The sequence below is a fragment of the Aulonocara stuartgranti genome (assembly GCF_965226115.1).
Source record: "Aulonocara stuartgranti genome assembly, chromosome: 13".
Lineage (NCBI taxonomy): Eukaryota > Metazoa > Chordata > Actinopteri > Cichliformes > Cichlidae > Aulonocara > Aulonocara stuartgranti.
In genome coordinates this window covers 4380050-4395788 of record NC_138949.1, presented here as the reverse complement: position 1 = coordinate 4395788, position 15739 = coordinate 4380050, and the positions used below count along the sequence as shown (strand labels likewise).

Sequence of the window (15739 nt, the reverse complement as noted above, 5' to 3'; positions counted from 1 at the left end):
CAGGCCATTTACGTACACCCTTAGAATTGCAGTGGATGTGCTGTCTTTTCACCATGACTGTATATACTTTGGTAACAGGGTAGTTATACAAAATTGAATGAAGTTGGCGTTTGAATTTACAGCAGGTAAATAGCTGCATTACAACCATTTGTCTCTAATAGTACAACAAACCACCTACTGAGCAACTCCAAGGTCACTGATCCAAGCTAAGATCAATACCACTTATTTTACATCAATGTTCACGGCACACCAAGAGAGCAGCTGAGAGAGATGCATCAAATATCATTTAAGAGACTGTCTGGAATACCATTATCCAAATAAAAGCTTAGGTGAGATTTCCTGTAAGGTGAATGAGCCCTCCAAGCTTCAGCCAGCACTTCAATATATTGTTGGACCATTTCACTAATGTGTATGAGCAACGAGTCATGATTTCTACAAGATAGGATATATCATCAGAAGTTTTCGCGCCAGTTCAGAGGATGTAACATACCAACGGTGCATCAGCAGCACAATGCGTGGGAGGGGGTTAGCCTGCAGGTCACCACTGTCATCTGTGAAGAGCAAATCCCAAATTTCAGTCTGAATTCTTACTGCTTTCTCACTTACCTAGCTCAAAATAAAATGTTGGTGATACACTGTTTTTCTGAATACAGAATTAATGCAATTATGAAGAATTGAACAGACACCAAAAATTAGGGGTGTCCCAACACTTTTGCACAATGGTATAAATTTAGGGACTGCCTAAGTTATTCTCTGCAAATTACCACAAACTAATTGCAATGCAGTGAATAAGGGACCTTTAGGACCCCTGATGGTCTGTGTCACTCACCAAATCCATGAATGCATTCATTTAAAAGAGCATCAAGAGACGCTGCCTTCCCCAGTGTGGATGATCCCATGACGCCAAGCTGGAAGGAGGACAGAGAGTATGTCATTAGAGGGAGAGCACATCTGGTAGGACAGGAAAGAACACGCTTTAAAGAGCAATTTCTGATCAAGTGAAGAGGATGTATTGTCAGTGCTAATGCTAATCTGTACATGGCAAAGAAGGCAGGGAGTCTAATCACACTTTGCTTGCACAATAAGATCGCCTTCACTATTTGCTCACTATCCACAGAGCAGAGGCGATTCGTTTTTCCATGAAAGAGCAACAGTGGGTTTCACCAATGACCATGCCGTCCCATACGCCCGAGTCCATACAACATGATCACTCAAAGAGGAATGATTATCTCATGACAATCTATTATATCAAGCCTAGTATGAGTATTGTTTTTTAACAACAATCTATGCATTTGGGAACTGAGGAAATCAACTGATGCAAATCATTTGACTGGGTTACAGGTATGGACTGCATTTAGAAAAGTTCTAGATGTAGAACCACAAAACCACTGTTAGAGTGAAATGTGGTTTTGCATGTCTTGCTGATGAAATAAGCAAGAACTGCATTGAAAAAAAATGCCTTTGGTTTCCAACAAATATTGATCAAATCATTGATCAAAGGATACAACAGTTTTCTGGAGGGGGGAAGGGGGTTAACTCTTGTTTTATGGTTTACTGCTACTGTGTCCATTTGCATAAGACAGGCTACAAAGAGGGGTTTTTAACCTACACGAATCCTCCAAATTTCAAACAGTACATAGCTCAACTGTGCAGACGTGGAATGCTGACTGAGTGACAAATGGCCCAAACAGTCTAGTGTGCTTTTTTGTTACATATACACACTCTGATTTATAGCTCTTTATGGGTTCCACAAACTTTGGAAAAACCTGCATTCCCACATTCAGAGATTTTTGGTTGTGTTGGAGAGTGTGAGAATACCTTACTAGTTGATGCACATTCACATATTCACCTATAAAACTGAACTATAGGTAGTGACCAAAAATTTGAAGTGAGCAGTGGTAAATGAGCTTTCAAAGGTGTCTAATCTTAGCACAAGAAGCAGGGTAATGGCAGGCACTGAAAGTAGAGTAATCCCTCTCACTGAAAGTAGCCAGCTGATGTGTCTTCAGTATCTGAGAATGCCTGCTGGACATACCCTAAGCAACTCATAGGTGAGGTATTTTAGCATGCTAATGGTCAGAGCAGACCCCAGGCCAGACCTGGTTTATGTCATGAGCTCGATTCTTAGAAGGTTTGTGAAAATGACTGCTGGCTCTTTAGCTACTAAAGGCTCCAGTGTGTTCGTGTTTGTCTGGTGTTTGCTGCTGGATAAGAAGACATTTAAAATATGACATGCTGCAGTCAGGATTGAGAATTACACAAGCCAGTGCATCTACAGTTAGCACAATTAGCTGAAAAAAGCCAAAAGTGATCATTCTCTGAGGGTATAACTTAATAGTGTCACTGTAGTTTTACATGCATTTCAGAATTCACACCAAAATAGAGAGTGTGTGTCATCAATAGCATCAGGACTCTCATATACGTATCTCAAATGGCACATTTGAATGAATTCCTTTTCATTGCATAATAGCAGACTACAGCAGACACTATTTATGTGGCTTACTAAAGGTCTTTTTATTTATCACGGTAAAATGTCTTCATATAAGTAAAACAATTAAAAAGTTCTAATTTAAATTTTTCTGAATCAGTAGCTTCCTTTCTGATTCAGAAAATGTATAAATAGTTAAGGGTATTGGTAGTTTTACATCTATCAGTTATATTAGTTATTGGCAAGTTATCCAACTGTGTACACTCAGACACAGGCAAACACAGACACACAGAATGCTGATGTTGACGCAAGTCTCTGTATAAATTAGATGTTTGCAAGGGATGTCTTTTTTTGCTTCACCAAGGTGATGACATGCTTAGCCATTAACAAGGTCAGAACCACCAGAGGCCCCATCTCCCATGATGCACTGCTGATCCTTATTCAGCTGTCTAAATGACGTAGTTGGCTGCCTACGATACTGATTTTCCAAGTAGCTCGGCACCTCAACAAACCAAATCAAGTGTGACATCACTCATTAAATGTCAGAGCTTTAGTCTTGGTGTGGAAAATTCTGCCAGACGCTTTTCTTTCCAAGCTCCTTAGACTATGTGCAATATGCAAAACATAATACATGCAATGGTGTACACACATACTTGTCAGGGGCTGGGTCTGTGATCCAGCACTTTCAGTTGTTTTGATCTCTTTCGTTATATGTTGAAGATAATGTGGAATGTTGGATTATTATTAATTGGCAGTGAATTTTAGTTTCACTCAGGCCTTCTGTGCTAGTTGTTATGTATTTCTTGTCCACGTGTTTCATGTTGTCAAGCCTGTGTTGTCATGTCTACGTCTCTCCAAGTTTCCTGTTTTATTTTGAAAGTCTTGTGTTTCTTAGTTCAATGTGTTTAGCTTTACTCTTCCCCTCTGATGTCATTATGTTCATTTGTGTCAGCTGTTTCCCCAGGTGTTTCCACTTCCTCTGATCACCTCCTTTGTGTATTTAGTCTGTGTGTTTCATTCAGACTCTGTCAGGTTGTGTTCGTTCCTTCATATTGCGTCAAGTTTAAGGTAATGCATGTTCATTCTCAGTTTCCTGCATGCACATGTTCTGAATTCATGTTTTTGTCACAGTAATCATAGTTTAGTTTTTCCAGTTTAGGTTCTAGTTTAGTTTTCGCCCCGCTTGCCTTTGCTTTGTGTACTCTTATGAGCCACAACAGCCCACTTTTTGTTCAAGTCACATTTCACGCTCCATTTTCAGTCTGCATTTGCGTCTCTCTACACACAGTCAGCTTCCACTGATTGTGACACATGCTCATGTTTTCAGTGACCAGTCTGTGAACTGCTTTATAGAGATACACTTCACATCATATTACACATTCCTGCCAAATGATTTAAGTCTCTTTGGGAATGAAGTATGTGTTCATGTTCAACCCTGGATATGGATGGTATATTATTTATCTTTCCTGGCTTTGCTGGTGCTTGCAAAGCATTTCTCTCTATGCTGACAGCTTTGATAAATCCTTGTTCACCCAGGTGACATGAACAGGAGACTATTTGTTTCTGAAAGATCCACAAAGGTCACCAATCTGTTGTAGGGCTAACACAGAGCTGCAGACAACCATTCAAGTTCACATTCACACCTGTTTGGAATAATCGGTTGACCAAAGGACACTAATTGCATCTTTGGGCTCTTTATAATGGCTTTCAGCTCCTGATCAATATGGTGGCGTTTCCCACCAATGTGTCTTATTTTTCCGTGATGTAGCATGTTGGTAAGGTTCTGGAGTTCTTAAAGGTCTTAGTTTTTGGTGTCAGATGTATTTGCTAAGCTTTTGACTTTCTAAGCAAATGAGTAACTTTTGGGGCACTTTTTTGTCTCAGGTGGCAGAGCAGGTCACCTACTAAATGGAAGGTTCGTGGTTCGATCCTTGAGTCTGCATGCCCAAGTGTACTTGGTTAGAGGTGATTCTGTACATGTTACAAATATTTCAAATTGAGGGAGAAGTACCATCACACACCAGCCTCATCACAAATGGTTTCAATGGAAGGGTGACCGTCAGGACTGAACCAAGGAGCAAATGTGCTGAAAATCAATGTTAGCAGGATTTATGGAGTGATTAATGAAAAGTTTGCGTTTTTGGTTCAAATGGAGTGCTCACATCCGTAGAAAGGCACCACCAGCCAATTTACCTTTTACCTCTTCTTCACAAACTGGTGACAAATTACTTTCCTACAGGTCAGGCGAGAGACACAACAGTCGGTGTCTACATCTATAAAACACAAAAGCGCTGTGCTGTTTTGGATCAGTGTTGGGGATTTTTGTACAGCACCATCAGATTTGGAGTCACTGTGCAATACCATCTGAAAAGACTCTGAGTGGCCACAAAACGCACACAATGGAGCGATATCAGTTTGGGAATGGAGAGCCTGGATCTCGTCATTGTTGAAGCAGTTTAGGCTCACCCTCACAGAGACTGGCTCCTCAAGAATGCTTGAATGCATTACTAGAACGCTTGCCTAAGAGTTCAAGCTATATTAGAATTTGTTTGCACATACTTCATTTCACCGATTTCTAATTTTCCTATTAAGAAACAAGCGTCATGATTTTTGGACGGCACTAAACAACCTCAACATATCAACTTACAGTCCAGTAGACGTGAGGTAAATACTGGCTAAAGTGGCATTTTATACTGATAACTTAAGAATACATAATAATAATAATAAAAAAAAATAATTAAAAAAATAATTAAAAATAAAAAATTCTAACACGCATCACAAACATGTCTATGGAAGCACCTCTTTTTCATTCCCTGTTGAAGAGATCAAATGTGACAGTCCTCTGGGTAACTATACATTTCGAAGGTGTTGGTACACGTTTGTAGCACATACTGTGTTTGTAGGAAGCTTCCCTTAAGAACAATTTCAGTCTGGACCTGCAAATACAACACCTTGCTCAATGTCCCACAGACTCTAACAAAGTCTCTAGTCTAACACAAGCATTCAGCCTTCAACATTCACACTTCAGGCTAATTTAGTGTCCAAACCACGCATATCTTTGGAAAGTGGGAGGAAACCAGAGCCCCAAGAGGGAAACTCATGCAAACTCAGTCAGCAGTTAAACATAATTTCATAACTTCACCACAACAACAATAGCCTTTCTTTGTCACACATTGGAATAAACATGTTACCCTTTTAATCACAGCTCACTCCCTCAGCATTGGGAGGGGACACAATTGTTGGTCTTGACTTGATCTAAACTGTGCTGCGTTATGGATGTGACTCAGTGATTTAGGGTCAAAATATTCAGTAAATGCAAAAGTCTCCACAATTCAGGCATTGAGTCTTAATGCTTTCTGCTGCTAACAATATAATTCACAAAAAACAAACTGGCCATTCTGAAACTTTCAAAGTGTTCTTGTGGGCAATGTGCTGCTTTCACAATGTATCAGACATTAATGACTTGTGTGTCATGTGTTTTTTTGCTCCCGATTTCACAGCTTGTTACAGTCGGCGGTACCCTTTGATTTGTGCTTTTTCTCCATCCACAGTAGGTCACTGTGTATCTCTCTGGCTTTAGCGCACAATGATGCAGCCAAATGTGTAATCAAGGGACACTGTTCAGAGGCGTAATCTCACAAAAAGCGCCACCTCTGAACACACAGACGGTGCATTGCCTTAAAAACCCTGAATTGCTGAACGCTGAAGCCTAGTTCATACATAGCAAAGCCAGAGCTACTTCATGCATTTAACTGACTTTTCCCCCCCATTCTTTCATGAGTTAAACTACACGCAGTTACATTTTGTTCTTGCTACAACAGAATTTATAGGAAAGGGGGAATAAAATCTCCCAGATCTTACCTTCAAAGAGCTGAATATGAGCAACCATCCAGGCTAAAGATCAGCTTCTGTTACTGAGATAACTGCAGGCTCCTACTGACTGTCAAGCACAGAGACTCCCATGGTAGCACTTACTACGCTATGACCTCCTCCTCTTAGTAAACACAGCAGCCTGGAGGAGCAGCGGTCGGCCATGTGACCTTAAACACACACGCACAGTGATTGCACTGGAAGATTGCAATCACCGGATTTCAGTGCAGTGTTGATCTAACAAGTTAGATGTGCACTGGATTGCAGTGCACTGGAAAATGAATTATTTTGTCATATAATTCATTTTAGCATCTCAACAGACATTTCCAGTCTCCATCTGTTATAAAGCAATTTAATCTATTCTGCACTCTCACAGGTTCAAGCTGTGCAGGCTCATATGCAATTATGGCCTCTTCATCAGAGGTCACTTGCTTTTACTAAATATACCATATTATGTTGACATTTTAATAAAAATGTAAAAAAAGAAAAAAAAATCAGAGTGAAGAGCAGGATGACAGTTTTCCAAAGCAATCTAAAAAAGTGTTTTGGGTTTTTTTTTTTATAGTTTTAATTGATTTGTGTCATCTGGTTTTACCTGCATAGCTGTGTTTGCAAATACTGTGTAATGTGCAATGCTTAAATTATCAGTCCTACTGTGGAGCGCCATGACTAAGGTCACATTCATATAGAAAGTGGTTCCCTTGTGCCGTGTCACCTTATCGGTTGGTTGGTAGTTGACATTCCAGCCTCTGGTTGTCTTTACTTCCAGTCAAATGTCAATCAGCAGTATCCTAAGTATCCCAACTGTGTTATTTTCCCTGTTTTTACTTGAAGTCGTGGTGTCATCGACTTTCTGTAGTCTCTACATCACTGATAATCTCTAAACGTGTGAAGAGGGCTTAACATTGGTGTGTGAGAAACACTCCCCAAATTTGATTGAGTAAGATGAGTATGACTTATCTCCTTTCATTCCAGTGGTTTATTTTGGACGCTGTACAATTATGTAATCAGCAGTACTGAATGCTGCACTGCAGTGTAATAGGACAGGCCATAAGATCATTATTAACTATCATTAGTGCTGTTTCTGTGCTGTGACTCTTTTTTTTTTTTTTTTTTTTTTGTTTTTGGAAAACAATTTTTAAAAGAAGAAAACTTACATATCCTGCTAGTACAGGGATAGAGCTGAGGATGACTTAGACCTCAGAGGGATAAGTAAAGAATATCACACAGTAGCCTTAAAAGCCTGTGGCTCACAGACTGATGAGTTACTCATTTCCAGGTTTTGCCATTTAAATGCGATGTAAGTTTATAAGCGCAGAGTCTGTTTGACTATAAGTAACAATACAAGGCAGGGACAGTTCACAGAAAGGAGTGAGTTCCCTGCAGCACTCAGAGGTTTCTCATTAAACCTGACACTAACTGTACTGAAAAGCTGCAGCCAGCCCAGTAACCCTATGAATAAATGCAACTGCATTAAATCTTCCAGGGACAGAGTCAGATTACCATCAGTCAAATCTGTGTGGTGGCCGTGACAGCCAATGAAAAAATTATTCTGATGAGGTGATGCATGTGTTTATGGACATACGCAGCTGGAGCACATAGAGGTTTCGAAGTGACTGGTTGCTTTTGTCATATGTTAGTCAGTCATAGTCCCGTGTAAGTTTCAGAAATGACTGTCATATTGTGTGGATATACAACGAGCTGAAGACTATAAAGACCCAGCTATGTTATCAGTATCCATCAGTCCAGCCAGGAAAATGCCATAATATGTAATTAAAGCACAATAGAGTTCACATTTCAACTCTTGATTCCTAATTTTGTAGCTCAAGTCAATTTTTAGTTTAGCTGCAGGTTTCAACACACAAACTTCTTACCTCATCTGAGACTCTGTCAGGGTCTACCAGAACATCTCATGGATCTGCCTTTTAAACATGTCCGTGAACAGATACACCTTTTAGTCTGTTCAAATGAGCATTAATATTAAAATCCACCTGGACTGAAAAGGTTGCTGCTAAAACCAGAGCAGCGCTCCAGCTGTCAGAGCTCCGTTAAAGTATCGTCCAGCCCTTTCTTCAGCTTGCTTCTCTATCTTTGTAAAGCCCTTCGTCTCAGCTGCATACAGTTATAGTGTGTATTCAACCAGCACTGATCTCAGTCTGTTTTTGTTTGTCTAAATGGCCACTAGACTTCCTTCAATTCTTTCCCAACTTAGGTTTCCTGCCTGCGTTGGTTGGTCGGGCTAAATATAGGGACCACACACGGTAAAGAGGGGGTAAAGAGCAGAGCAGGAAATCTATCACAATATGCTTTTGCGCACATTGATGTTTGCCCGTCAGTCGTGATAACTTTGTTCAGTGCATTTCACCAACTGTGTCTGGTGAAATCCGCAGTTGCAAGTTGGATGAGTTATTTTCTTTCTTTCTTTTTTATGTTTCTGAGAGTGACGTTCTACAGCACGGGTGCAGTACGCACATGTGTGATCCTGCATTGTCGCTGTGTGCCTCAGTGAGTGGGTCACCCTATCCCATATTCCACTCTAATGACGTTGTACACATTGTTTTGTCTCTCTGGGCTTCTAAAAATGTCTCCCTAAACAAAAGCAATGACTGCACATCCTGCTGCCTGGCTGGACAAAAAGAACTGAACTCCAACTTTTATTGTCTCAGACACACAATTTCAATTAAAGACTGTGCGATAACTACTGTGGGGGATGGTTAAGTCTCCTTACATTCTATTTTTTCCCCCCTTTGTCCTCCTCCTCGTCTTTGCAGCCTAAAGAAGACAATTTTTAACACACTTGTTTGCCTTATTAGCATGTATCTCTGTTTGTGTAATGCACTGATACAGTCAGTCCTGCTACATTTATCTAAATGTCATCACATCTGTCTAATATGTATATGCAGTCTATGCTCCACATAGGGCGTAAAGCATTTAGAGTTGATGTGCTTCACAACAAATGCACATACATATTATTTCAGGGTCTTCCTGCGGTCCTAACCTTTAAACATAACCTCTCTTCTTCCTCTCCTGGCCTGTCTCCCTTACATCTTTCTCAAATGTAAGTAAGGTTGCTCAGTTTTTTCTACACTATGTGACAACCTGCAAACAAGCAGTTTGTGTTTTTATTGATATTTGTTAAGCTGTTAGAAGTGTTGCAAAGTGTGGCCGCAGCATATAGATATCTGCACTCTGGCTTACTGCATTTGGTTTTGTCTCATTTATACCTCTAAAAGCACCAGTGATGGAAGATAACCAGTTACACCCTGACAAACTTTACTGCCTCCAGTTCAGTTGGTGAGCTAACCAGTGCATTCCTTCTTCTTAAGAATACAGCAGAATTTTGGTTAAGCTGTAGCTAAACGTTCGGTATCTTTCTGATTTATCTGATTTGTTATCTCTTGTAATGGGAATGCAAAAGGTTACCACTGTCGCCTTGCAGCAAGGTTCTTGCTTGAACCCTAACTTTGGACTTTTCTTTTGCTGGATGAGAGGTAGATGAAATGCTTGCAGTGTGCATAGAATGAAATATTGTATGACTGGATAGTTACATTTGGCTGTGAGTGGTCAGTAAAGACTCAATAAGTGCTAGATAAATGCCAACCCACTTCCATTTAAGATGGTGCTCCAGTAAACAATTACCAAATTTCAACACTTGGAGCTTTTGCTTAATTTGTTGTCTAACACTGAATGAACAGACTCACCTGGCCATGAAACTGCTTATCAGTTAATTGATCAATAGTCTAATTACTATTAAGACTAGAGGTTATAAAAACTCTTGAAGTTTATTTTTTAAAAGGTTTTAAAGCAATTAAAAGAAATGTAAAAGTCTACACTACATCATATCTTCAATATTTCTAAGCTAAATAGCTATTTCCAAGCTGCTGATTTCTGTGTCACGTGAAGTAACGGAATATTCAATTAAATGTCTTTTTGAAATCAAAAGGACAGCTTTTAATGTGCTAGATGGAGGTCTAATGTGAAGTCACTAAGTTCCATCACAAACTACAAATAAGTGAAATAATCCAAATGGAGTCCAGATGTTTCTTTAAATCATCTGTTAAAGCAACCATGACCTGTCAGGTGCTTTGGTCATTCAAGCTCAAACTTTACCCTTGCAGAGCACAGTATGACCCCTGATTGGTGGGAAGTACTGTGTAGGAATAAAAGAAAATGTTTCAAATATGCCACATTATCCCAGAGCAAAACAATAACCTGCAATAAGACTACTCCCTAAACTAACTGCAAGCTGTATATGCGTGGTTTAAAGTAATAACCAATTATACTCACATCTTAAAATATGCACCTACCTTACTGTGAACACTGCCAGCTTACATCTGCTACAGAAATCATGATCCTATTGTTGTACTCATCAGGATAACCAGCAATATGCAGAAAACTCAAACTGCTGCAGGTTATCTTGCTACCCAAAGATTCCCCTCCCATCCTGGCTTTTTTTTTTTTTCCACACACTCAGTCCAGAAATAGATTCAGAATTTACTGAAAACAAAGGGTGGTGTGCAAGACAACTCTGTCTCTATCTGTACCAAGACTACTCACTGATATTTGCAGAGGGGAGGAGCAGACTTTATCTATAAGCAAAGTGAACAGATTCTTTTGTAGCTGATTCATCAGTTTTTATTTTCTATAAAGTGTCTCATTCTGGCTTTAACTCCCTTATAGGCAGACTACAGAACCACCACTGGCAGCAATAAATAATTAAAGTAATTGTTTTCTGTATGACTTTATCAGTCTTTTTCATTTGCTTAGCAGTACCTACTAAGATGTATAAGGATGGTACTGTGACTAGTTGGCTAATCGCTAATCATCTGTTGCAGTGTTCCTATAGTTTCATTACTGAGTTTCATCAGTGATGCTCTGCCCAACTTACACGGTCCATAACAGCATTCGACATGTTTCTCATTCAAAAGTTGAACAACTTGAGCAAGATGGTGTTTAACAATACACTGGAAGAAATAGATTTAGATGCAAGGTTTAATGCTAAACGATTTTTAAGTAGTGAGGTCCAGGGCTCCATCACAGACACATGCACAGGAATCTCTTTCTGTGCAAGTCAGTTTCCACTTTCAGGTCCCAGCACAGGACAAAAAAGTCTTGGAGCAGCAACAGAGCTGCTCTATGTTAAGTTCAACATGTATTATTTATTTGTATGTATGTATGTATGTATGTATGTATGTATGTATGTATGTGTATAAATAATACATGTTGAACTGAACATAGATATAAAATCATCTAAAAAAATTTCAACTAGTAAAAACAGACAAGCAGCTGGTGTTAAATATCACAATTTGTGGTTTATTATCAAGGGGTTTAATGTACATTGTATTATGAATTCATAGAAAAAGCTATTTATTCATGTACATATTACAAATACATCAGCTGTCTTTTGTTTAAATGTACACAAGGTTCTTCTCTCCGATCACTGCCTCATAGCAGCTTTGCAACCTGGCAAGACTTTGCAGTGAAATACAGTTAAGAGAAGTAGGAAACAAAACACATGTGAATTCAGTCCCTTCAAGACACTGAGGGAAGTACTACCAGGTAACACAACAACCTGCTTGTAAGAAACAACATATTTGTAAGAGACATGGAAGGTGGCTTTGGCTATGTTTCAGACAACCAGTAGTTCTCTAACTGCATCTGAACACCCTTACAAAAGCTTATTTCAAAGACATTAGCTACTTTCTTTAAAACAACAAGTGCATATTACATATCTGGTGATGCTGTGGTGTAGAGACAAGCTCGTTTTTTTTCAACAGATAAAGGCATGGCAATGGAGGAAGCAAAGGATTGGACAGCTGGCTTCTTCACAGAATTAAATATCCACAATCAGTTTGATTGGGTACAAAATACAACTTGATCCCCCAGCACGAGTCCATAGGGTTTGTCAGTACGATAAATGAGCAAAATGGTCTGCTATGATATACACAAAACCCCACTTAAACACAGAATTAAGCACCAGACAAGACAGATTTTATACAGTTATGTAGTTTCTCCCCTCCACGTAGGCACCATGTTGTACATTAGGCTGAATCTTCATCTCAAGTAAATTACTGTTTGTTTCATTTAGTGTGTGTCATATACAGTGCAGAATATATGGGCTTTGATTAATGACGAGTGTGTGAGTACTTGTATTTCTATACTTTTAAGGACCAAGCATCCTCTCTGAAATCAGAAAGCGTTTTGGCAGAAGACACACTGGCTGACGTGCATTTTGTTTAAGGTTGCAAGTATGGGCTTTATCAATTGTTGGCATCAGATGTTGAGCTGGATAGAGAAATAACGGATGGCTTTTTCAAAAAAATCAATCAAACACAAAGCAGTGACAGATCAGTGACACAGCACAATAAATATGGCGGTTAAAAAAATCCCAGGGTTACTTGATGCATGTATTAGACATGCTAGCAGCAGGAGCCGAGGAAAGGAGCCACACTGTTCGCTCAGGTAACCAACTTTGGTCCAGCTTTGGGAAATACCAAAGCTACGAGATCATTTGTTGTAAAATTTGGTACAGGAATGAATTTTCTGTGCATCATGAAGTCTTCTTTGGGTTGACCACACAGTTTGGAGTATTAGCATCTCCACACCAGAGGCCAGATTTACTAAGCACTAAATTGGTAGTCAATTTTTAGTGAACTGATAACAAAAGAAGTGCAGGTGTCACAAATTTATCGCTCCCTGGAAAGAGAATGGCCATTCAGTCCAAATGAAAGGCAGCTAAAAGAGGATCTCGATGTTCTTCTGCGAGAAGCTGATGGAAACTGCGTCGAGTTTTGGAGGCGGATCAGTACATTAATGAAGTTAGTGTGCCACATGTCTTAATGTGCAAACAGTTTTTTTTAATCTGCATATTATACGAGGCTGCAGCAATTTATTCAAGTCAAAGGAAGGGATCTGACTCTCAGACAATTCCTGCAACAATCACAAAATCCATCCTGTGATACCTGATCAACATATCAGTTTTGACTTGCTCTTATACACTTCAGCTCTGAGTTGTATTTATAGCTTTATGTGGACAGACATTTTAGCATGTTATGTAACACATGATATGGGAAAAAAGAGGCAAAACATTTGAAAGTGAAACATGTAAAGGCTTCTGTGTTCACTGTTTAGAAAAAACCCCCAATAACACCTTTACCAGAAACATCCGAGGACCGTCTCTGAACATTTGGGCTGAAGAGCTACAGGTCGAAGCTTTGCTACATCTCAGGGCACTAAACACTTACTCTGATAACTCACTTGTATCCCAGATGAACTGGCAACTACCACATCAACAAATCACAGACACATGTTAAACAGCAATGCAATTAATTGCCTGTAACCTTCCTCAAATTCCATTTACTTTACCTCTTTATTAGTAAATCTACTGGTACTGGTGCGCTGTAAATGAATGCGTGTGAAAGACAGTCCAACCCCTGGCACATGTGCCAGTCACACTGAATGTTTAGATCTTCTGGAGCTTTTCCAAACTCAGTGTTGCTGATTAGTCAAACACAATGACATTTTCAACAGTGCTAATCCAGTTAGCAAACTGGCACTGTTACACAACTGTTACATTTATGTTTTTGGAAAACCACTGGAAGTTTGGACCAGTTGGAACAGCAAAAGAGATTTTGTACAACTCTGTCTCCGTGCAACAATGAGTTTTTGCACATCAAGTTTTCAGTTATTTAATACAGAGCAGCAGAAAAGAAGCACAATTTGCCACTATCAGACTTTCTTTCTCCAGTAAAAATGATCTGTGTGTAATGGTTGTTTAGGTGTTTTTACAGCACATAACGTTTTTTGTAAATAGCAGTTTGTGTTTGTCCATATCTATCGTTTTATACATCTGGAAACTAGCTAAAAAAAAACCACCCACAATGATGCTTTAGATGATGTGTAAAAAACATTTCCCCGTAGGCTTTCTTTAAAAGATACATCTGTTCAAAACCAAAACTCAAATTCAATATTTGTGCTGGTGTTGGTAAATATTCATTAAAAACAATGGATAATAATAGGCCCTGCATTTATACCACTTACATACAATGTATAGGAGGGCTTTATTTAACAAAAACACACAAAAACAAACAGCACTAAATGAAGAAAGCCCAACAAAATGAAATGTGAGAGGAAGTGAACCATAAGGCTGTAAAGCAGGAGTGAAAAAAGATGCTGGTACAAAGCATATGACCATCATTTTGGCAGCTCAGCTGATGGCTTAGCTGACACCCATCTACTCATCCAGTTTGCTAATCACTCGGGCTTTGCCATTTCTGCTTTTTACCCCACTCACAGTTGCTATGCATCTGTAAGCTGCTTTGCAACCCACTTCCAGGCCAGCTGCTCTTTCCATGCCGTCTCTGGCTTGACCAGTGTCTTATTTGTTTTGAGTGATGTCTGCTTGGTGCTATTGATTTTGCTGCCTCTGGCTTTTCACTTTCCACGAGGAAGAGTGACAGGTTCCACACGCTGCCACAAAAAAAATTACTGCATTTCTAATTATAGTGCCCTTAAAAGAATTATGCCTCCAGAAATGTATAAAAGAAATAAAGGTACACTAACCAACACTAACTTATTCTAACTTTTGTTACTTTGGGATTGTTGCTGTATGCTACAACCAAGGCCAGCAGTTCAAATTAAGATTGCTGTTGACATTTTGAGAATGAGTGAAAGTGGTGTGAGGACGTCCTCACAAGTATAGTAATACAAGATTATGCATGTGGTTTTGGTGTCTCTTGTCGCCTCCTGGTCAGTCCACGCTCACTGTGTGTGTGTGGATGTCTGGTGTTTTTCCGCCTCCACGCAGTAGTTGGGTTTGTCAGAGGCCTTAAAGCCTGGAAGACACACACACTGGTAGGAGCCCACATTATTGATGCACCTGGCGTTTTTACACAGTGACATCCGGTTGTTTAGTTCTAAACACTCGTTAACATCTGTGGACAGATGTGACAGAAAAAGAAGGTTGGATCAAAATGTTTTCTTTGTGTTACAGTTTAGGCTGTATGCGTGTTTGCTCTCCTACCAATGCAGGTCATGCGGGACAGGTCCAGCGTATATCCATCAAAGCAGTCACACGTGTAACCCTCCTGAACCCGGACACACCGACCGTTCTCGCAGCCGTTCAGTATTCCGCACTCCTCTGCTCGCAAACCCTCAAAAGCTCTGTATGGGTCTGAGCCACGTAAAACACAGTGTTTCACTTAATATCAGAGAAGACACCATTCCTGGATGAAAGCAGCTGCCCTCTATGGCACAGGTCATACACTATATGGATGAAAGCACTGGGCTCACAATTACATTTTTTTGAAGTATGATAAAAGTGAACTTCTGGGCTTTTCAATTGCAAATGGAAGAACTTATTTGTGAAGATGTCATGAAAGTGAATATTGATAAAACAATCCTTTCTTGTAGCACTATTCTGTACTTCTGTTAACATCAAAA

The 15739-nt window shown here is 39.6% G+C and overlaps 2 protein-coding genes across 9 annotated transcripts in view; both read right to left on the bottom strand.

The window, feature by feature from the left end:
- The window catches only part of rasgrp3 (RAS guanyl releasing protein 3 (calcium and DAG-regulated)), a 40569-nt gene extending 29902 nt beyond the window's left edge, over positions 1-10667 (bottom strand). Inside the window, exons 1-3 of one of the 3 annotated variants that reach the window (XM_082558122.1) lie at positions 10606-10667; positions 830-908; positions 449-551 (exon numbers count right to left, since the gene is read on the bottom strand). In XM_082558122.1, the coding sequence (XP_082414248.1) occupies positions 449-551; positions 830-899 (173 nt within the window). In that variant the 5' untranslated portion in view covers positions 900-908; positions 10606-10667. Of the gene's footprint in view, positions 1-448; positions 552-829; positions 909-6289; positions 6398-8172; positions 8443-10605 lie in introns of those variants that run through there. The other 2 variants (XM_082558120.1, XM_082558121.1) reach the window with 2 other exon arrangements.
- Positions 10668-11585: 918 nt separating this feature from the next.
- Positions 11586-15739, bottom strand: part of ltbp1 (latent transforming growth factor beta binding protein 1) — a 134913-nt gene continuing 130759 nt past the window's right edge. For all 6 annotated transcript variants that reach the window (XM_082558110.1, XM_082558107.1, XM_082558109.1 and 3 more), the window contains 2 exons: positions 15321-15470; positions 11586-15231 (listed from right to left, as the gene is read on the bottom strand). In XM_082558110.1, the coding sequence (XP_082414236.1) occupies positions 15059-15231; positions 15321-15470 (323 nt within the window). In that variant the 3' untranslated portion in view covers positions 11586-15058. The remainder of the gene's footprint in view (positions 15232-15320; positions 15471-15739) is intronic.